The 23,192-nt window shown below is 37.6% G+C and overlaps 2 protein-coding genes and 2 long non-coding RNA genes across 8 annotated transcripts; 2 read left to right on the forward strand and 2 right to left on the reverse strand.

Annotated features, from left to right (window-relative positions):
• Positions 1–140: 140 nt before the first annotated feature.
• LOC128680756 (uncharacterized) lies at positions 141–1,426 on the forward strand. The gene is made up of 2 exons (XR_008405895.1): positions 141–335; positions 813–1,426. It is a non-coding gene; the product is annotated as an uncharacterized LOC128680756 (long non-coding RNA).
• Positions 1,427–1,876: 450 nt separating this feature from the next.
• On the reverse strand, positions 1,877–3,318 carry LOC128680786 (uncharacterized). The gene is made up of 2 exons (XR_008405901.1): positions 3,148–3,318; positions 1,877–2,075 (listed from the first exon to the last, which is right to left on the reverse strand). It is a non-coding gene; the product is annotated as an uncharacterized LOC128680786 (long non-coding RNA).
• Positions 3,319–5,369: 2,051 nt separating this feature from the next.
• On the forward strand, positions 5,370–13,671 carry LOC128680936 (uncharacterized protein). Of its 2 annotated transcripts, none has more exons than XM_053764441.1 (13): positions 5,370–5,533; positions 5,811–5,958; positions 6,328–6,422; positions 6,891–7,077; positions 8,221–8,363; positions 8,754–8,845; positions 9,266–9,376; positions 10,080–10,176; positions 10,772–10,958; positions 11,153–11,245; positions 11,991–12,103; positions 12,709–12,802; positions 13,283–13,671. In XM_053764441.1, the coding sequence occupies exons 2-13, from the start codon at positions 5,820–5,822 to the stop codon at positions 13,363–13,365; spliced, it is 1,434 nt and encodes a 477-aa protein (XP_053620416.1). In that variant the 5' UTR covers positions 5,370–5,533; positions 5,811–5,819; the 3' UTR covers positions 13,366–13,671. The 2 variants fall into 2 exon arrangements, with proteins under 2 accessions (XP_053620416.1, XP_053620415.1); XM_053764440.1 differs by having other exon boundaries at positions 5,371–5,533; positions 6,219–6,422.
• Positions 13,672–13,812: 141 nt separating this feature from the next.
• Positions 13,813–22,971, reverse strand: p47. Of its 4 annotated transcripts, none has more exons than XM_053764446.1 (9): positions 22,847–22,971; positions 20,538–20,754; positions 19,318–19,423; positions 18,170–18,255; positions 17,852–17,907; positions 17,116–17,237; positions 16,168–16,296; positions 15,481–15,607; positions 13,813–15,092 (listed from the first exon to the last, which is right to left on the reverse strand). In XM_053764446.1, the coding sequence occupies exons 2-9, from the start codon at positions 20,653–20,655 to the stop codon at positions 14,877–14,879; spliced, it is 960 nt and encodes a 319-aa protein (XP_053620421.1). In that variant the 5' UTR covers positions 20,656–20,754; positions 22,847–22,971; the 3' UTR covers positions 13,813–14,876. The 4 variants fall into 4 exon arrangements, with proteins under 4 accessions (XP_053620421.1, XP_053620420.1, XP_053620418.1 ...); XM_053764445.2 differs by having other exon boundaries at positions 17,116–17,234; positions 22,705–22,937; XM_053764443.2 differs by having other exon boundaries at positions 22,705–22,935.
• Between the last annotated feature and the right edge of the window lie 221 nt (positions 22,972–23,192).

Below are 23,192 nucleotides of genomic sequence, written 5' to 3' on the forward strand. Positions count from 1 at the left end.
TGGAATTAGTAGATACTCCGTACCTACTTTCCATGGCCTGCACTCGCTGGCCCTTCATAGATTAACAAAATAGAAAAAAAGATACTATTTCATGTAAAATCTCATAACGTTTTCTCGATGAACCTTTGTGGGCAAGAAAAACAATTCAACTTTTAACAGAACTTCAACTTGACAGCATTTTAATTTTAATTATCAATAATTATTGTCGAGCAATGTTACGCTAGACGGTATTCGTATCATTGTTGAAAAAAATTATAAAAACGTGAAAAACAAATCAAACCAATTTAATATATAATTTCTCAACTTTAGCCACTACAGAAATTCACCATGATTTTGTAAGTTGATACATATATTTTTACACTTCAACATCATCGTATTTTTTATTCATCATCATGTAATTTAAGAGCGAGGCTCTTGTCCGTGGAGTTCTTCCATTATTCTCTCTTCAAAGCCAACTCCTTCAATTCTTGATACGACACGACACCCACTTTTTCTTTAATTTGTTTGATATTTTTTATTAAGTACCTATTGAATTTCGAAGAATTGATGCGACTTGAAACTATCGAGTATTTTACCGTGTCACATTTTATTCAAATCACATAAAGACATCTGACATAACTTTAATTATATACCACCATTTAAAAAGTAGTCACACATTAAACTTGGCCGCTGATAAACAACCACAGCATTCCCAAAGACAGTCGACTTGTTCGCAAAATTTTAAGTTTTATTTATTGAGCTTCACAGCCCCAAATAAATCTGGAAATACGAAGATGAGAGAGAGATAAAATATAGCGTTTTATTCCTTACAGTTACTCTAGTAACCCAGCTCTGTCCCCCTACGACCGCTCCGCCGGCATCAAGTGTGGTCTTCGTGACGGCAAGCCCATGGACGGCAAGCAGGACACCTGTATCGGCATGAATGGGTGCTGCTACTGCGGGCCCTGCTGCGGACCTTTCGGAGGACCCTGCTGCTTTTAGAATATGGGCCATTTTAGCGTGACATGCTGCAGGCTCTTTGAATAACACTGCTGCTTTTAGAATAAGGAGGTTTTTAGCGTAGCATATACAGCAATCACCTGTGTCCGCAATGGCAGTGGCCATTTCTACGACCCTTGCTGCGGGCTCTTGAGAAGACCCTGCTGCTTTTAGAATAAGGAGCACTTTAGCGTGGCATAAAAGGGAAGCGGGGCCCAGGCTTTTATAACGCCTGAGTGCTGCCTGGGCTGTATCGGCTCGAATGGGTACTGTTACTGCAACCTTCACTTGAAAATGAGCATTTTAGCGTGGTATGGATGGCATGCTGCAGGCCCTTTGAAGAACCCTATTTAGAATTAGAAGCGTTTTTTCTAGGCTGCTTAATGTTTGTTGCTTTTAGACCGCTGATGTTTGTTGATAGTTTTTCTCAATATAGTGTTTGATTTTACAGCTGTTTTTCTTTAGAATTTAGCTATTATTTATTATATTATTTATATTTTTTATAAACGCCCCCAATAACATAACCAAACATAACTGGTTCATTGTCACCTCTTAACACTTTCAGCTCTTCCAATTAATACTAGCCATATTTATACCAACCAATCTTTTCTTATTCAGAATTGGCAGATGCTTCTAATTATAGGTAAGGTATCTGGGACGGTCTCTGTCATAATTCGTGTCTGATAATAAAAGATGTGATTTCCTAAATTTAGAAAATACTATTTATATGCCCCTATTTTTATTGCCTCTTGTCTATAGGTATTGGTGACGTGTTGTCAGATTACTGGGGGTACTAATCCGTAGGTAATTGACACAGACCATTTAGCTAAATGGTAATAATAAAAAATAGCGAACCCTTGACGCCACTGGCTTGCACCACTGGTGTTGATGCAAAAGGTTAAATTACCAAATAATTTATTCAAACTGACACAAACGAAACAACCACTATCGTTATCATCAGTCCATGCAGGGGCGTGTCAGGTTATCCCAACTGGACTGGGAGGCCAGTCCACGTCGGCTCGTCATCGTGAAGACAGGATCCGAAGCCGTAGCTGTACACCATGTCAATAGCAGGGCTCTTTTAGGTGAACCAGGCACTGGAAATAAGATGTATTCTATTTAAAAATTCATACACAATTATTTGTACAATACACAGGTAGGTATTTTATTTTTGACCAACAGCTACATATATCCTAATATTATAAATGTGGAAAGTGGGTCTGTTAGTTACCTCTTCACGTTCAATCTACTCAACCAATCTTCTTGATAGAATTGACATAGGGTATCTTAAATCCCGAAAAAGAACTGCTATACAAGATATTGCAAAATAACAAATAAACAAATATTTAAAGTTGAGTTTTTAAACACACTTATTCTGAGTTACTTATAGTATACCTACCTAAACAACCCCTTGTCCAACATATCCATTTGAACTTGGCTGGGGATATGTGGCCGTTCGTTACGCGGTCGCGCTGGTCTCTAATAAATACATTAACGAAGACAATAGCACACAAGGATGAGAGAAATAGTTATTCCAGATTATATTCTACGGAAAATATTTCGTAAGTACTAAAACATCTTGGAAAACAAGGATTTATGTGACGTCTAGAACTGCAGTCGTGTTTTATAAAATAAGATGCAGTTCTAGATGTCATACAATGTCTTGTTTCCCAATGTGTTTTAGTACGAATTAATCTGGTGGAATATAATCTATACTATTATTATAAAGAGGTAAGAGTTTGTGAGTTTGTATGTTCGAGGCGGGTAATCTACGAAACTACCGAACCAATTTCAAAAATTCTTTCACCAATAGAAAGTAACATTATCCAAGATTGCTATGGGCTATATTTTATCTCAAAATTCCCACGGGAGCAAGGCCCCGGGCAACATCTATCTGGAACAACTCTCTCTCTCTCTCATCCTCGGGGTTGTGACGCCGCGAAGCCCGGGGTCAGCCAATAAACACACCAAGATTCCGCTATGTTTTTACAACCAGTGTCCTGCCTGAGGTCTTGATTCTAATAATAGAATCCATATCGTCCCGTATAATATGGCAGATTAGCATCCCTATTCTAAGGCGGTAACCACACGCCTCAATAGCAATGAAAAACACATAGGTTACTTTTGAGAAAGCGCAGCGCACCTAGTTCAAATATTATATGTACTTACGACAGTATAGTGTATGGCTACGATGACAACAGTTAAAGCAACAGCTAGCCATACATATAACATTATGAATTATTTTTTTGTTTTACATACATAATTTACTGCATTCAGGAAATTTATCTCAGCATGTTTTGAAAGCTAACCCAAAAGTCGAGCGTTTCCTCAATGGTTCTTCAGTCAGTTGTAGTTTTGTAATCTATGGTTCTTGCACTTGGCATGGAATTAGTACGTACTCCGTAGAAGTACTTATTAAATCAATGTACTCGGCTTTTATTTTTAGTTAGGATGGCGGCACGTCAAGCATTTGATCGCTTGAATGTTATACAGAGATTCAAAAATAGAAGAACACAGGCTGGTTACAACTAAATAAAAATAAAGTACTTGTCATAATTGACACAGCAAAAAGAACAGAAACGCTGGCAACAGAGCGTAGAATTTTCAAATCATCTGATTTGAATATTTTCTTCTTCAAAATCTCATCACTGCACAAAACATTAAAATGCCAATGCGACTTTCGTAAGTATATTAGACCTAAATAAAATTAAGTTATAATAGGTATGCATTATCCAATGAATTTTCATCATTGCAGTAAAGATCCAGAGCGCATAATGGTTAGCAAATCAAGGTGATCACACGTAGAATTATAATCAGTGTCTGAAAATAATCATTGAAAGTGTGGATTGCGGAGCTCGATTTTCGCGCTTAATTTGTAGTAACTGTATAATCTACACAAAAGCCATCATGTCTTGAAATTAGTTATTTTTCGATTTATTTATGCGTAAAATTGCTGATGAAAAGAAGGTTTTAAAACTATCTGCGACTTTGTCCATTAGACTAAACGAATACGCATTGTTCGTAGGTGTGGCCCCGACCCCGCCTTCCAGGTGTACCTGAGGCCAGCAGGCAACAAGTGTGGGCCCCGATGCGGGGAAAATGTGGACCCTAACCCCGGCTGGCCCCAACCCACCTACTGTTGCTGTTACCCCATCTGCCTACCTCGCTGAACGATAGTCAACTGGCATGTTATCCTAGCGTATCCTATAGGCAACATTAAACGCGTAAATTATGCTCAATTATTTTATGCTGTCGAGTGAACGCTATTACTGATACAGATTTACGTCGAGAAGACATTTAACTTTAGTAATAGTATATATATATATATATATATATATATATATATATATATATATATATATATATATATATATATATATATATATATATATATATATATATTATGTATATTGATGCTGTTTTGATTGATATATCATGTAGCATACTTGAATTAAAACATCTTGCTTCTCAATCATGTAAATTAACTGAGCGAGAAGGAGCTAATAAGTTGCGCGTCTCTGTCGCCTATTGGATATTTGCCTAGTGGACGTTTGTGTACCTTAATGTTATGTACAGACTAAAAAAAATTGTAAAAGTAACATGCATGGAATTAATAGGTACCGAAGTACATACTAAATCCATGGTAACATGGGAATAAAATGTCGTTTTTTTTGATTTATTGCACCATGTTGTGCCACTGTTAACCCACTAAGCCAAGGTATGTATTATGCTGGCTCCACACTGCAGCTGAACAGTTTGCCAAACTTGGCGGATTCGGTATACATTACCGGTTTTTCATTGCTGTAAATAAAAGTACTATACTAACTACGCAATGTTCACGCATTTGCGTCGGCGTGTGTCGAGTACGGCGAGTGTTTATCTCTGCACCACTTATTGGTTGACTGGTAGAAAAAGCCTTTACATGGCATTGGCATTGCATTGGCTTTAAGTACGCCTTTTACATGTAGGATTTCCGCAATGGATTTCGGAGTTATACTTTTATTAGGAATCCGTGTCTCAAAAGGAAAAAACGAAACCTTTAAAAAATCTCCCTTAAATGCCCAAGTACGTCTATCTGTCCGATCTTCATAGCTAATGTGCTTCAAAACTACTGAACCTATTAAGTTAAACGAAGTACCTACCCACTAATTCCATGACCTAGCCGTATCACATCAAAGGGGATCTCAAATAAGAAATTAAAGAAAGGAGAAGGTACATATCTATAAATTATTTAAAATCGCATAATTCTCCTTTTTGAAGTCAGTCAAAATCACTTTTATATCTGTGGTCAAAACTAGGTGTAAATAAAATAGGTTTCAAATAAACTCAATACATAAGCGAACTATTTCGACCAATTTTATTTGAAAATAGAACTATCCATCTTGATTAATAAAAAACAAACAATTATACAGGCCTGTCACTTTCTATATCAAATATTATTTTAATGATGTTTATATAAATTATTTTCAGTTAATTTTCATATTTAGTTTTTAGTTTCTATTTTTATACAGTGTTATTAAAATATCTTTAGGTGTAACTGCTAAATTATGCCTGAGTAAGTTAATTTTCTTTTCTGGTTCCGTTTCGTCAAATCGTTTTTATCTCATATCGAAGACGGGCATTTAATAAAACAGCTATGCACTCATATGCACTTGAGTATTCTTAGTAGTGAATATACAAACAGTAAATTGAAAAAGCGCGGATTTTTTTGTTTACCATATAAGACATTACAATTCAGTTTATGACAATGTAGTATTGCATTAATGCCCAGAAACAACCACAATACTCCTTTCACAGGAGCGAATCAACATTAATTTTATCAATTTGCCCAGGTGCGTGCCATGCCCCGCGGCGGCGCCGTGTGCTCAGTCCGCCGGCATCAAATCAGGTCTCCGCGACGGGAAGCCCATCGACGGGAAGCAGGAGCAACCCTGTCCCTGCAGGTCCTGCTGCTGTGGGAAGCCTCCTATCGTGAAGCCAGTAAGAATATCTTATCGTCCTATCTCTCTCTATCTCAGCCTCGCATATTCCCGGCCTTGACGTCATTCTTCTTCTTGTCGAGTGGGAATAGTTATTCATTTGGTGTCCGACCAGTATGTGTTCACTCCACGCTGATGGCTCTATCGTTGGCCTCGTTCAAATGTTCCCATTTTGGTTCGGAAATTTTAATGCTTTAATAGTTATATCTATATACATTTTAAGTATATGATTGAAATTGACGTGACCCTGTCTATTCGCAGTGCTACAAACAACCCAAAATCCCCGATTCGTATGCGCCACGCCGCTGCTACATGAAGCCCACGGCTCGTGTAGAGACGGGCACTACTTATAATATGTCGTACCTTCCAGTGGAGGGATGCAAGAACCTAAGGGGGGAGGCTCGGAAGCCGGCCCCCAATCTGGTGCCTAGTTGCGAGCCCATGGAGTCTTGCACCGTGCATAAGGTACACAATATGATGAACTGAAATGTGTCTTTGAAAATGAAGTCTTGAAAAGTCCCCAACGCAACAATACTCTTATTTGATAACTGGATTGCGGTGTTTGCTTAACATGAGGTAACCCGTATGCTAGTTTGCCTACCATGCTATACAAAACCAGTTCGTCTAGACTTCGTGGTATTTTACCGTAGAACCCTGTAATTACACTGTCACACCCTTCAAACCAAAACATAACAATGCAGCTTGAGAGTAAGGTACATATGCAGACGACCTTACCATGTTCTGCTTCTTTTATTCCATATTTCTTTAAGTGTCGACGCTCTCCAACGATATCAAAATCAAATTTTATCGGGCAAGACAATAGATATTATTCTCTTATTGTTTACCAGGCGGGTTTCATCCAGATAATCGAGCTCGTAACAATATCAACGTTATGTTTGTTCCATCGTTCATAAATTTATTTCTCTTGTCTAGCTCTCGTTCCTGCCAAACACGGTATGCACGACGCAGCCGATCCGTCCGTGCAATCACGACATGTGGGGCCAGGGCCCCATGCAGAACCTCACCACGCAGAGACACGACTACGTGCCCAAGCCGTGTATCCTCCGCGAGAGTTTTAAGCCGCAAACGAAATTTCACTGCGTGGAGACTCCGTTTGAGAGTGAGAAATGCTTTTGTTACTACTGACTGACACAGATTATATACTTCCAGTAATATTGATTAAAGGATTGGCATGGCAGAATGTCTTTTTTTAAAAATTGAGGTGATGGTTTGTCAGCTGCCTGGTGCAGACATTGATCACACAAATCTGTTTACTTGCCTGTACCTACATTACATGGTATTTAAACAAACGTTGTCAAAATTTTGAATTAATACAATTAAAGTACGATACAGATATGATTCCGAGGAATACAAAAAATATTTTCTACATTTCATTGCAACAATCCTCGCCTCGACCTTGATCACATTGTTATAGGAAATAAAATATATATTTTTAAATTTTATTCACTTAATTTCCTACCGGAAAAATTTTGTTAAATAGGCAAAAATACACGAGTTGCACGATATCAAAATATCTTTCGTCTAATTCTATTCTAGTTAAATATACCTAAGTATTTTAAAAACTTGAATGTACTAGATAATAATATGAATGCGAAAATAAGTTTGTTTGTTACCTCTCCAAGCATTATCTACCCAACCATTTTTCTTAGAATTTTACATACATGTAGTTTAAAGTGTGGAGAAGGACATAGGGTACCTTTCATCCCGGAAACAACTGTTCCTGTAGGAAATTTACGCAAGCGATGCCGCCGGTAAAAAGCTAGTACTGCATAAACTGTGATGTGTTAGGGTCTAAAGCTCTTCTATGAAATATTGACCACGTAGTAACGAGAAGTGCTGACACAAATCTGACCATAGGACACCCACCGACGAGGTGGTCGGCTGTCCTGACCAAAGTCGCAGGGAAACGGCCAGCGTTTCCCTTGAAAAATCATCTTGGAAAACCTTTGAGGAGGTCTGTGTCCGACAGTGGACTCTGTACAACTGGAATAATTATACATACATTATTATTACGCCTTATCTCACTTGATTCCACTATACCTACTCATCATTATCTTCATACATGCTCGCCGGTTATGGGAGCTCCTATTTATCCCCTAACATGGACGACATAATACTGGAGATGCCATAATATGATTTGGGCTTAACGATAAACCCGTGACGCATACCAGTCTCTAGCTCAGGACAGCATTAATGAGGTTCAGGAGATGAAGGGAAATTTATCATCATTTTTACTTCTCAGATCGCACAGTCAACAAGCTGTCATACCTGCCGCCGGAGAGGATCGAGCCGACGAAGTCCTACGCTCCCGAGCGGTGCTATGAAAAGCCTGCTGCCAAAATGGACGGCACCACCACACACAAGATGAGCTACATGCCCAATCAGGTGGGTTTTGGCTCATTAAAATTGTCCACATGTGGGTTCGGCATGTGTTGTGGTAGTTTTCTATTATAGGTGTCACTGGGTTTTGACTGGTATTGATAGGTGGAATTAAACACACTCAACTATTATGGAACGGCACGATGGATTTCTATACATCTATACTATATTATAAAGAGGTAAGCGTTTGTGAGTTTGTATGTTTGTCTCCGAAACTACCCAAGCGATTTCTTATATGTATGTACAGTTAGTGCTATCAATTTATAAGTACATTGCCCGCTGCAAACAGTATCCTATGTCACTCTCCAGCTTTCTGTCTGTGAGGGAAAGAACGAACAATGTAATGGTGTTATTATTTGATTGTAGACACTCATTTGGTAGGTATTCAATTTACAGATTCTGCCGAAGCAGCCGATCCCCTGGGCGTGCAAAGGTCAATACCAGAAGCCTTGCCAGAAATTGGACGCCAACACTACTTACACCATGAGGTAAGTAAATACTTTCTTGCTGGTTTGATGTCGGATTGTATGCGTGCCAATGGTCTGACAAAGTATTTCGAAGACGAAGAATAATAAAGCGGACCCTGGGCTCCCAAACTACACGGCTGAGGAAGTAACCGGGACAAAACTCAGACAAGACGATGTCTAGATAATCAAATCTTGAATGTTTGTTTCTCTTCCTTCCTTGAAATTTTCCATGTCGATTCAGTTCTCATGACAACACATCGCACACAGTCCTGATGGGTGCCCCAAGGATTGGCTCCCAACGTGGGAACTACTCAATTGTTTACAGTACGGACACATTCCATCACGCGTGAAATGCAATAGTCTGATGACAAAAAAAGTTTGTGTCAAAAATGCGATTTTTGTAAAAAACTTGTTACTAAAAAGTTCTGGTGTTGACTTCAGTTTTCTGGACGCGGGCAGCGACTGCCGGCGCCGCGCCATCATCCCCGATTCGTGTAACAATCCTGTGACTGCTTCGAAGAGATTTGAAACTCAGACCGTCTATAAGGGCAGGTTGGCATGTCCTTTTTTTGTCTTATCTATTTCTTTTTAATTTTAGAAATGTAATAATAAAAAATAATAAAAAATGTATAAAGTTATTCGTAACAAAAAACAAAAGTTGTTATTCGTATCAAAAAAATTGTTGTTGCTATATTTAAACCGAAACCGAAAACATCAAGTAAAGATTTTAAAAAATATATATAAGTACAACAGTTTACATCTTCGTCATCACAGAGTAGTTTAAAAAATACGTCGTTCCTTCCATAATCCAAAATCCAAACTAGATATTGAGTCAGCTTCTAGCCCGCGACTACGCGCGTCATCCCGCGCAGGCAATTAAACCAGAGCCTAAAGAAATATTATAAGGAGTAGATTAAATTTATGCGCCATTAATCAATTTAGTCCTAGTCTTTTCTGTCTGTTTGTTATAGTTGTTCTCTGACCATCCTACACGCCTGCAACTGCTAGACAGGGTCTGAGGTCTTTGGTAGTAAACCTTTTATTTCTAAGTACCCTACATGTTTCAACTAGACCGATACATACACTAACTAAACGGTACTAAAACAAAATGCGCTGCAAACTGAAAACATTTGGGATCCACTGAATTTACGTCACAACATCGCAATTATCGCGGTCAGAATGGTTGATCAGTCGCTGCTGATAGATCTCGTCATTGCCCTCCTACAATGTGCACCACAGTTGTTCTCTGCCACAGCTACCTGCCTGCGACTGCGCCGATCCCGCAAGCTGTCAAGCCGCAGCCTAACCTCGTGCCGTCCACTGCACAGATGGAGGGAGACACTGTTCACAAGGTAACATGTCCAGAAATAGGACAACATTAGTTAAATTATGCTGTTTAAATTGAGGACGGAATGTGCAATAAGTTATATTTGGATGAATTCAAATTCGTAAGTTTAATCGTAAAAGAACGAACCATTTTGAATTAATCTTGTGCACATATTAGCTTTAGTACCTAACCCAGAGAATATTGCAACTTTACCTATCACTTTATACATACTCGTATCGCTACATATATAAAACATTTCGCTTCCCGCTGTCTGTCTGTCCCTATGTATGTTATATCTTTAAAACTACGCAACGGATTTTGATTCTTGAAGAAGGTTTAGGTGTACAATTGTTTACGGTTTTGTTTGAGCAAAGCCGGAAGGGGTCGTTAGTTAGGTATAATACATATTTTGTATGTAACTTAAAATTGAAATTTAAAATTATTTTTCTCGTCAGTGAAAATGTATTATTTTTATGTCCACGTTCATATCAAGACTTGTAACTTTTATCGCATTATTTCAAGCATACCTATCTATTGATATTGTTACTGTATCATGTCAGTTTTGTGAACCTTAATTCACCTATAAACTACCGTTATAATATCTTTACCTCCATCCACAGCTTTCGTTCCTGCCAAACCCCGTGTGCGCGACGCAGCCGATCCGTCCGTGCAACCACGACATGTGGGGCCAGGGCCCCATGCAGAACCTCACCACGCAGAGACACGACTACGTGCCCAAGCCTTGCGCCCTTCGCGAGAGCTTCAAGCCGCAATCCAAATTCCATTGCGTGGAGACTCCGTTTGAGAGTATGATTGTGATTTATTTTAATCATTTAAGGCCTGTTTTCGCTTTCTGATAGTATCTTATATCCCATATGTAATATCGAATTGATAACGTTAAAAATTATGACGCGTCATAGTTTATAAACATATTTTTGTTTAACGAAATGATTACACAATACTTTCCGTTTCTTTCTCATTAAAATGTGTGTTGGTTTCAGATCGCACAGTTAACAGAATGTCCTACATAAACCCCGGACGCCAAGCGCTGCCGGAGTCCTACGCTCCCAGTAGATGCTACGAGAAACCAGCAGGTAAACGATTAGTTTTCCCTCGGCAACCCCTTACACATGGCAACAGTACAGGTATAACTGAAACTTGTATACCTTTTACTTAAAGTGAATAATTTTAAAGTCAAAGTCAAAGCATTTAATCAGAAATCAGACCACATCACTTTTCACGTCAAATTAACTATAATTAATAGAATTTCTCAATTTAATCTACTACTAGCATTTCGTAACGCCACTGCTGAGAAGAAATTCCGAAACTTCTTATTTTAACGATAGTTATATTGTGTAGAAATACTTGCTATTTATTTTCTCATGCGTTTCTCGCGGAAATCTGCAATGATGGATCCATCCCTGGCAGTTAAAATCTTGCCTGATCTGAACAAAAGTGTGCAACAACACCGAAATGTGTCAAATGTATCTCGACGGAGCCGACCACTCGATGTATAACGTATTTTTAGGGAAAAGCAAAAGTTTGCATCAAACAATTCTTAGCGGCTACAGTATCACCTAGCTTAATGATTATTACGGACTAGCTTTTGCCCACGGCTTCGCCCGCGTTCCGCTCATGTTAATTTAATCTTGTTTCAAGCAATTACCGCGATGAAATCTATACATGATTTAAGTTAATCCATCCGCTATACAACTGAAAAAACCGCATCTAGGATTTTATACGTTTTGCGCGAACAAACATAGCCCACTTACATATTTATTTTATGTATGTAATATATATGTATAGATTTAATGCACTTGTTTAACGTTCAATCCCCAGCAAAAATGGACTGTGCTACAACGCAAAAGATGTCATACCAGCCGGTGTGCGCGCCCGCGCCGCAGCGTCCGCCCTGGGCCTGCAAGGGACAGTACCAGAAGCCCTGCCAGAGAGTAAGTTTGACTTTTACATGTTTAGTCTGTAGGCAGCCTTATTTATACGGTCGAGTCAATGCAGACGTTGGCCGCCCTAATTTATTCTATAGAAATATGCAGTTCCGGCAACGTAGTTGTCATGTGAAGAAAATTCATTAAAATATTAATATAATTTATTATTTAATTCCGCTTCGGATTCCTCCACAAGTCCAAAACTGCTAGAATCTCGATCTCATCTTCTCGTGTTCCCGGTTACATTCGGAGCTGTGACGCCCCAAAACTCAGGGTTGGCATAACATTATTGCCATGAAATTTTGAAGATTTGGCTATGATTTTACAACTGGTCGTCCACCTGACATCAATCCTCTTCGGGAATGCTATTGTTACGTATCAGCCGTTAAAACTGTGTCCTAAAATCATCATCGGAATCATTACTTTATCTTCATATCAATGAATACACTACAAACTCGATTGCTATCCCGTTTCACCTTCGTATCGTTTCACGATTTTGACCAAGATTATTCTACATTCCCGATTGCTCTAATCTCTTTTTGGTCCTGCTTTTAAAACTGCAACCACAATAAGTGTAGATCGTAATATCTGTACATACGTTTAATTTACAGCTGGAAGGCACCACGGTGTACCGCTCGTCATTCCTGCCCCCCGGCGAAGACTGCACGGAGTACATGGATCCCTGCTCTTACGGAGACTGCAAACGTATGTAAACTTAAATAACCTAAATAAGATACTGTAGCTGCTCAAGCAGTGTAGCTGCTCTGCTCAAGATAGGTACTGTAAAAAAATATTTATCGTATATATTTACTCCACAAATAGCCTTAAGCTTATGAGAATTATATACTAAGCTTAAGACGAAGCTTACGGAGTGATTTTTTTTTAATCTAAATAGTATAGAGGACGGAGAAGGAAAAGGCATCTATCATTCGGAATTCATATGGGCGGTGCCACGGGCAAAAAATAGTTGGTCATATTGCATTTTTTTTTATATAAAACCCCGGCCGCTAAAAATATATTTTTATTTTTTCATAATAAAGTTTAACCTTCCTGCAACCCATTGTTAACAGTAAAAAAAATAGACAGACCTAATATTCTCATTTATCAAATTACTATAAAAGTATAAGCATAGCCACAAGTCTACAGGACTTTATTTTTAATTACTTAACTGCTGTTATTTTCCAGCGTGTGACTGCATCTGCCCAGCCGAATGCATTGCGACAGACCCGTGCGCCTGCACCTTCCCGAAGGCGGAGTGTTGCAGCTAGCGGCCATTTTGTAACGGCTCCAAATTCAAAAGTGAAGATGTCAAGATGGCGTCTTGTAAATTTTTGGAATGCGTTCCTGTAAACTGGATTTGAAATTCCAGTCTACTGCCCTAGAGAGGCGGTTATTTTATTTGAATTTTGTATTTTTTTTTATCGTGACGTATTGATAGAAATCGACTGCCTATTATAGAATATGCTAGCTAGAATATTTTATGTATTGCTGTAAAAGTGTACATATAATGTTAGCTTTACTTGTGTGTGAAATTATGTTTTCGAGTCAGTTTAATACATATTTTAATAAGGAAATTACTGATTCTTTTATTTCAGATCGCTTTTTCATTTATTCCATGTATATTTTTTGTCAATCTACACTTGCTAGATTTCTAGACATTTTCGAAAAGTAAATTACGTAATTTTAAATGTAATCTAATTTAAATAAAAGAAATGTTAGTTTTGTAGTTGGTTTATTATTGCCCTTTCAAGTTATTACTACAATGTATAAAAAGGTCTTATAGAGATAATACAATCACAGTTGACTGATAAGTAGGTATATTCAACGAACCTGCGTTTTTACATAATTTGAAGTTAGCAAATACACTAGATACTTCACGAAAGGGAATGGGTAGGTACCTACCAGATAAACTAAAATATTGTATTAAATTCTAATTAAATAACTATGTAGTTAGCGGAGTTATGCCACGAATACGCTAGGGACCATTTGACGCGCAACATACCTATCGTTTTTCCATAGATTTAGAAGGGCTCGAGTGATATAGGACGTCATCGATCTCATGTAAATTGTAATAAAAAGGAAATGTGTTCCGCTTTATAGTTCCGTAGAGTACATACATAGATTTAGAAGGGCCGTATATGTGGCTTGTCTTCCCAGAGATAAGGACCGCGCGCGGTTTCCTTTTAAATCGATGTATTCTCCCCATCTAATGTACATTGCTTATAGAAGCATACACTGACGACATAATGTAGGTAGATACAGTTTGCCACGATAGAAGTCTTGCAGATTGTGGCGCTTCTGTAGCTAACCACAACGTCGGATCTGTTACATTGATAGTTCCAAACTTTACCACTCTAGCTCTCATGTCGTCAATCTAAATTATGTCTACAGACAATGCATTAAAACTCAGTTTTCAATAAACATTTAGCCGGGTGAGCGGCGCGGTAAATGTGCTATGACTTTAAGAGCTAGGCCCCAATACTACGTTGCGCTCCGTCGTCCTACGTTGCGTTGATGTCCGTCGACGGATCAACGCAAAACAACTTAGATATTGTTGTCAATGTCACAACTTATAGAAAACAACGCGCTGTGTCATCTTCAGTTGCGTTGACGTCCGTTGACGGACAACGCAGAAATGAAGATTTGACGTCGACGCACGTTAATATCAACAACTGAAAACAACGGAGCCGCAACGTAATAACGGGCCGTGGCTCGTAACTGCAAACTCTAAAATAAAAATAGCAAAAGTGCTGGGCTGTTTATTATTAATTCACAAAGTCTATTTTAGCCTCTGGAGTAGGGTGGAGTTGAGAAGATTAGCTTGTGCCACTGTCTGGGAGGAGTCCTGCAGCTCAGCCGAGGGGAAGCTGGTGAGGAGGGCGAAGTTTTGCAGCTGGTAGGAGGGCTCGGCGCGGACCACGTACTGCCGCAGGTCGGCGATGGTGTGGCTGTGGTTGAAGCGTCCGGTCAGCCGGCTGCCGTCGGCTAGGCGGAACTGCAACGCGAAAACACGGTACGATCACATGAAAAACTATACATTCGCGTGAAACATATATTAATTTTTTTGTTATTTTGTATCGATCTAATTATTGAAGCAATATTTTTAATTTTTTTTTTTAGTTCTAAGACGTAAGTATAGGTATGTTGTTCCATTTGGCAAAACAGGATATAGATTGTCCAGAAAAAAATTAAAGCTTTTGACAGCTAATAAACAGTATTCCCAAAGAGACCAATGCTCGAGTGACACGAGAGTTGCAAATGCAAAAATTAAAACTTATGTCGATAAGCTGCAAAATTCGCCTGAATTATTGGCCAAAACTATAACTGAAGCAACATTATAATACTGAATCTGAAGGCGAATATATTAGATGAACCCCATATACCTGTATGTTGGTCTGCGGCTGATTATTGTCCAAAGCGACAGCTTGTTGCGCGGCACGCTGGTTGGCCTCGCGGTCGCTGGGCGCCGCAGCCACCGCGGCCGTGGCGCCCACCGTCGGCGGCGTCGGGCTAACAATACCATTTTTAATTAGTTTCTCCCCTCTAATGCTCGTAAGTTTCACAATATAATTGAATGTAAACAGTGTTAAGTTCGATTTTATGGTCTAGAAAATAAGGTAAAATTTTTGTCTGTGAATTTCTTATTTCATCATCGGTGTTAAATAAATCTTGTACAAAAGTAAAATGCTGTAGAGAAAAAAGTAAAATCTTCGTCAACCTTTTCTAAGTGGCCAATTAAACAAGCGCGTATCTACATCAATGGTTATTAGGATGCTTAATTATAATATTATTTTCAATTTCATCGCATTGCAAATGAAAAGCAGAATATACGGGTTTGCACGATTCGATAGCGAGATGCAGCGAACCAATAACATTGCGGAGTGGTTGTCGTTGCGTCACAATGGAGATTGGTTAGCTGCGTCTCACTGCGAGTCTACTCGACGATGAGATGTAAATAGCAAAGTCGCACTACGCACGCTAGACAGAAAGGCGAAGTCAGAGAAAAGTGAGCAGTGAGTAATGAGTGCAGTGAACAGTGAGTTACTAGTAGCGATAGACTTGTCAGTCACCTGCCCAGCATCTGCCCCTTGCCGGAGAAGGCCTGCGCACGCGAGGCCGCGCGCGGACACTCGTCCAGGCGGCGGTCCTCCAGGCTCACGCGCACCTCGCCCTCGTGACCCAGCTCCGGGGGCACCTCGCTGGCCGATCACAAATAAATTATATATTAGGACAAATCACACAGATCGAGCTAGCCCCATAACACATACTATAACGATACTATATTTTATAACAAATACATATACAGGGTTACTGGTATCTAACTCATAACCTTCCAAAGGCGCATAAGGTACATAGTGACTAACATCTTTGTTCTACGACTTTTGTCTAAACGTAATGAATACAAAAAAAATATTTTTTTAGTTTTAATGTCGTTTCTATAAAACGTTAACTCTATGTTCGATTCCGCTACATAACGCTGCTGTACTGTCTCGTGTTGCTTGGCTATTACATAGAGGTAAGATGTGTAGAATCGCAAATTAGATATAAAAAAATCTACGAATCAAGAAAAGTCATGGAATAAAAGTTGCTTATTTTGATGTACCCAAGTAGTCTTTAGGAGGTTTTGCGCGATTCCCGTAGGATTTGCCTACGGGAATCGCGTACTTTCGTGACAAAAAGTATATATTACACATAGGGTTATGTGTTAATCCAAGGTATAAGCGACTTCAACACCAAATTTCATATAAATTGGCGCATCGGTTTGAGCGTGAAAAAATAAATATTAATAAATATTTTATAATTATTAAATAATTAATAAATATTTTCCTGATGACGAATATATACGCGCATAAAACATTACATGATGTTAAAATGACGTCATCTCAAAATGGCGATATAACCAATGGAAAAGAAGTAATTTAACAACCTGGTGATTTCTCTGCGAAGAAGTCTTTTCAGTTTTCTATGTCTTTGAGTAAACAGGATGAGCGAGAGAGAGATGCAAGATAGAAACTCACCCTTGTCTGATGCAGAAGAGGAACTCAGCGTTGCCGGGGTCCGAGTATAGTCGCAGCGGGCCGTCGTCCACAGTGAATCCTTCGCGGTACAGTCGCAGGCGCACTGAGCGCGACTCTGGCTGCTAATGTTAATTTTTTTTATTGTCAACTAGCTGTTGCCCGCATCTTTGCCCGCGTAAATTTTCCACGGGAACAGTTATTTTTACGAGATGAAAGGTACCCATGTCCTTCTCCAATACTTCAAACTACATATATGTAAAATTTCAAGAAAATTGGTTTAGTATATAAACTGTGAATAGGTCACAAACAAACACACTTACTTTCGCATTTATAATATTAGTAAGGATTAACAAGTTATTTTGAAGGACCTATGACCTCACAGATAATGCCGTAATAGAGACGTTGTATTGGTCCACACAAGTTTAGCCGAGTCGACACGCTAAGAAAAAGAATGTCATTTTTAATACAGCTTTTATTCTGAAATCGAGCGGGAATTGATGGAGGCGATTAAGGGCACATCCGATCCTCAACGGCTGCGGAAGCAACCAGTAAAACGCTCAGATGAGAGTGAGCTACGCGAGCTGTAACAATACCATTCCCAAGAAGGGTTGACATCACGCAAGGGGTCGACACACAACCGAATGTTCAAGATTTTAAAGTTAGGTTTTGGCACTTGCGCTTCGCGGTGTCACAGCCCCGCAACCGGGAACGCGAAGACAAGATAGAAAACACAAACCTGGGGTTGCGACGCATTAGCAGGCGTCACTGGCTCGTGGTCATCCGATGTCTGACCTGAAATTTATTTCAAGTTTTTATTTATTGATGCTTTTATTTATTGCTTTGATTTATGTGATTAAGGCCGTCTGCCGGTGATCGAAAGGTCCCAGGTTCGAATCCTGCTCGTATCACAAGAGTTTGGATACTAATCTAACTCATGTATAATCATGAGGAACCGGAAAAAGGCTTACAAAGATATAAAGATAACAATATTTAAATTAATCAATAAAGTAATTACAAACGAAAAATTAATGATAGAGAAAGAAGTATAAATTACCCAATCTATACCCGACGCCAGAGAACAGACCGCCGCGCCCCCTGCTGGTGGATGATGGTTCGTCTTCAAACACCACTGCACCACGCCTGAAAAACAATTTAAAATTGATCCCGTTGTTCACAAAATGTCCTTTTCGCAAATTGCCCAATTCGCAAAATGTGGTACTTGAAACTGTACTGTGTACTGTGGTACTGAAACATAGAATATATATATATATATATATATATATATATATATATATATATATATATATATATTCTATGTTTCAGTACCACAGTACACAGTACAGTTTCAAGTACCACATTTCAAGTACCACATACCATATATATATATATATATATATATATATATATATATATATATATATATATATATATATATATATATATATATATATATATATATATATATATATATATATATATATATATATATATATATATATATATATATATATATATATATATATATATATATATATATATATATATATATATATATATATATATATATATAAAATTGGTCTTTTTAGGTTTTAAGTACCTATGTATGATGTAAATATGATATTGAAAATTTATAAAGTCTGCTATGTAACACCAATTTGTTACCAGGGGGCATTTTGTATAAAGGGCAACTAACGAAAGGGACAATATGCTACCAGGGGATATTATTTAAAAAATTGTTCAGGGCGTTTTGTTTGTTTGTAAACTCTTTATTGCACAAATGAAACACATACAAAGAAAGCAGTAAAATAAAGAAAAAGACGCGTACAAAGGCGGACTTATCGCAGAAAGGGATTTCTTCCAGTCAACCAAGTATTTGAAAGGAAATAATTTAACGTACAAAGTAAGGTAGCGTAAGATAAACGTGCATTGTGAAGGAAATAGAAGTACACGAAACATCAAGTAATAATAAACAATGAATTACTTAAATAATTTAAAACAGAGCTAAGGGAAAGCCCTTGGGCAAGCAATTAAATATCAAAGGTTATACGCGCATTTTAACTAATTTTGTAAATATTTTGTGAGATTTAAAAATTCAGGACTCAAGCAGGAATCCTAACCATGCCTTACTAGGACACTAAGTGACCCGAGTGAAGCGGGGACGCCACTGGTTTATCTCAGATTTTATAGTATTAAATAACTTACTCTCTGACACTCTTGAACATCTCTGTAACAATATCTTTCTTGCTCTTGCCTGGACCAAGGATTTGTTGTCCGGAACGCTCCGAGCCTCCAGCGTAAAATGCTTGCCCTGAAACAAAAGACAATATGTGGCAAAACAAAAAAAAACATCCCAAAAAGACAATACATTGCAAACAACAAGTGGAGATTAAAAAAAAATATTTCCTACAATGTCTCAACAATATTTAAATTTCAAACAACAAAAAAAAACTTAAATATTAACATTAATAAAAAAATAATAATTATATAAGTGATGGCAGTCTGTAATTTAGGTTCAAAGAATATATAAACATAAATATCCCTATGTGGTCAGTTCACTGCACCATGTGTGTAAAAGTCCAATAAAAATTATATTTTATCTGGATATGGAACCCTCAGGAAACCTAATGAACAGAATTTCTTGGGTGCATGTGCAAATCAATCTACATTACAATTATCTGAGTTTATTAAATACTCTTACAGACCTTGATCATTATCATCACAATCATCATTAATTGTCAATGGCTTTACATTTTTCGCTGCCACTATCTTTGTCTTTAGTTCGTCATTCTCGTTTTTCAACCTTTGCACCTCTTTCAGCAAATTATCTCTCTCTTCAATCATATGCTGCATATCTTTTTCGAGGGTCGCAAGCTCTTTTGTGATTTTTAGGTTAATTAATTTTTCATTTTCCAGATCAAGACAGTTATTGATGCATGCAATAGCTGTGAAAACCTTTCTGTATAATGCTTGTTGTGATAATTTTCATAAATTTCTTTCTCTATTATAGTCTGGCAAAATGTGGATGTGACGTTTTTAAAAACTCACAAATAGATTCTTTACAAACTACTATGATGACACTAATTTAACAAAGCAGACTATTTTCTAGATAGATAAATATCTACATAAAATTCTTCAGTTCCTGTTGCGGGTAAGTAAGGCATATGGGTGAAGAAAAAACCCAGGGTTGGACATACCTCCAGCACCTAGGAGCCTTGGAGGATGGAGGATCATCCTAGGAGGATGATGATGGTAATAATAGATCTATATCGAATATGGCAAAACTTGAAATACAATAATTTTTGGTCCATCTGAACAGTACTTAATCACATAATATTCATATCATCTTAAATGACATTAATTGAACTAACATTAATTGAATACAAAACAGAATCAACTTAATTAATTATAAAATTTACACTTGCCTTCCTCATCTTCACTAGAGCTTTCCTGCTGCAGAGAATTTAACGTAGCAAACTTAGAACTAGCTTTTTTCTTGTCTTTCTTCTGTGGTCTCTCTGGGGATCCCGGTGGAGACTCCATGTCACTATCAATTAACGTTGGTAATGGTGCTGGTGCGGCCGTGTTCACTGGAGCCTCTTCTATGTTACCTCCGTGCTCATAGAAAGAAGACAATGCTACCTGAAAATAGGATACAAATTGACAAATAACTATCTAGCAACCTCGAAAGTGGGTCTGATGGAAGATATGAGTAAAAAAGTGATGGGTTTACATGTGTTTTATGGTTTACATGGAATTACACAATAGGTACATAAATATGTCTCGAGTTTGAGTTTACATCTAATATATCCCTAAAATCCGACGCAGTCCTACCACCCATAATTTGGATTTTTAGAAGAAATTCAACGTTTATACGTTTTACGTGCTTAACTGGTTTACAACCAACAACTTAGCTCTAAATACAGAGAAGACAAAATGTATTAAATTTTCTCTCTTAAATAACTCGCACAATGTTATACCTTTAACAGTAAATGGTAAAGCTCTGGAATGGGTACATAGTACTAAATTCCTGGGCATTACTGTGGACGACAAATTAAAGTGGGATAAACATATTGAAATCACGGCCAAAAAACTTAGTACGGCAGCTTTTGCAGTGAGAAGGATCAGACAGTGTACGAACATAGATACAGCTAGACTTGTGTATTTCAGCTACTTTCATAGCATTATGTCCTACGGACTATTAGTTTGGGGTAATGCAGCTGACATAGGAAAAATTTTTGTATTACAGAAAAGAGCTATCCGTTTTATTTATGGGTTAAAACCTCGAGATTCTCTTCAAGAACTCTTCAAATCAATTAACATCCTCACTGTGGTATGTCAGTATATCTTTGATGTGCTTATTTTTGTCAAATCAAATTTACATTTATATAAAAAATTAAACGAAGTAAATAGTGTAAACACTAGAAATAAGCACAAACTTTGTATGAATAGATTCAGGCTTAAAAAGGTTCGGCGGTCTTTCGTGGGTCAAAGTGTAAAATTATTCAATAAACTCCCTGCAGAGGCTATTAATCTGCCAATGAAAAATTTTAAAATTTATGTTAAGAAAAATTTAATGGATAAAGCGTATTACACAATTAACGCCTATTTGACTGATAAAAACGCTTGGATCCTCCCGACAACTTTGCCACTCCACACATGATCTCCTAATTTTTATTTTACTGTTTTTTATTATTTTATTCACAATTTTGAATTTTGTTATAATAATTCGTATGGCATTTAAATTTTATTTGTAAAACATGTACGTGATTTGTGATCTTCAAGTGTCTGAATTATACTTCTATTTCGACGAATAAGAATTGTAATTATGAAGTCATGGGAATCGAGTGTGTCATGCTCACTCAAATGGTCAATCTGGTGGTGGCGTCGTGGGCCGGGTCGTGAGGTTCCCTCTATTATGGTTGAGCTACGCGATGGCTGTCCCATGCGTCAACTCGTGAACGGGTGCTGCCAGAGGGAACTGGTCATCTCGTTTCTCATATATTTTCATGTAAGTTAATTGTGTTTCACATCGATATATATATATATATATATATATATATATATATATATATATATATATATATTATAATCAGCACTCGGATCACAATCATAACCTGTTTTGATATACCTTTTGACTATGTACATTATGTACTTTTATATATTATTAGAAAGAAAAGAAAAAAATTTTTTTTTGTAAGAAACAATAATGGTAAGCCGATCTGGCATGATAGGGACCAACACTGTTCAAATGAGTTTCTTTCGGCATTTCTTCTCAGCAGTGGTCGTTCCGAAATGCCAGTAGTTTCTAGCTTGTGAGAAATAACTATAAATTTAAAGATTGACGAGAAAAAGTGCCTGTGAAGGTCTAATTTCTGAATAAATGATTTGAATTTGAATTTTGAATTTGAATTTGAATTTATCATCTCTGGTGTATACTTCATACATAGGTATCTGTCTGTATAGCCTTTTTGTCATTAAACAACAATGTTTCTTCAAAGCATTTAAGAAAAACATTACCTAACAAGTTATCGTGAGCCAGTTTCAGATGGAAAAACACTGAAAATGAAAAATGACAAAGATATCACTCACTTCAAGTTGCCAATTTGAAGATTCTAAAAAGAACCTACTCCGACTTTCATCCGCGCCAGTAACGTCACAAAACTGCCGTAATGTTTCTTCATTATTAACTGACATAATTGGAATATTTTGTTTATTTATAACCAATACATACAAAATAAAGCTTCAAATCGCCGATGACTTGCTTTTCGTTTTGTTTTTCCGTGAAGAAATCTGTGATCGTGACGTGAATGATTTCGTGTTTTTGACACAATTTTCTTTATTTCTCTATGGTTTATCTTTTGTTTTACTTCTAGACTAATATTTTTGCTTTTTCTTTTTTAACTCATAAGACAGCCTACCGACTACCGATAAATAATCGACCGAAAGCGCAAAAAATCATTAACCGAAAGCATGTATGAAGATAGAGAGAAAAGGCCCTGTGCGATGAAAGAATAATAATATCAAAACTTGATACCTAGCATCAAAATTTTGCTCCGCGCGCGGCACTGTACTGCATC

The sequence above is a fragment of the Plodia interpunctella genome, chromosome 25 (assembly GCF_027563975.2).
Source record: "Plodia interpunctella isolate USDA-ARS_2022_Savannah chromosome 25, ilPloInte3.2, whole genome shotgun sequence".
Lineage (NCBI taxonomy): Eukaryota > Metazoa > Arthropoda > Insecta > Lepidoptera > Pyralidae > Plodia > Plodia interpunctella.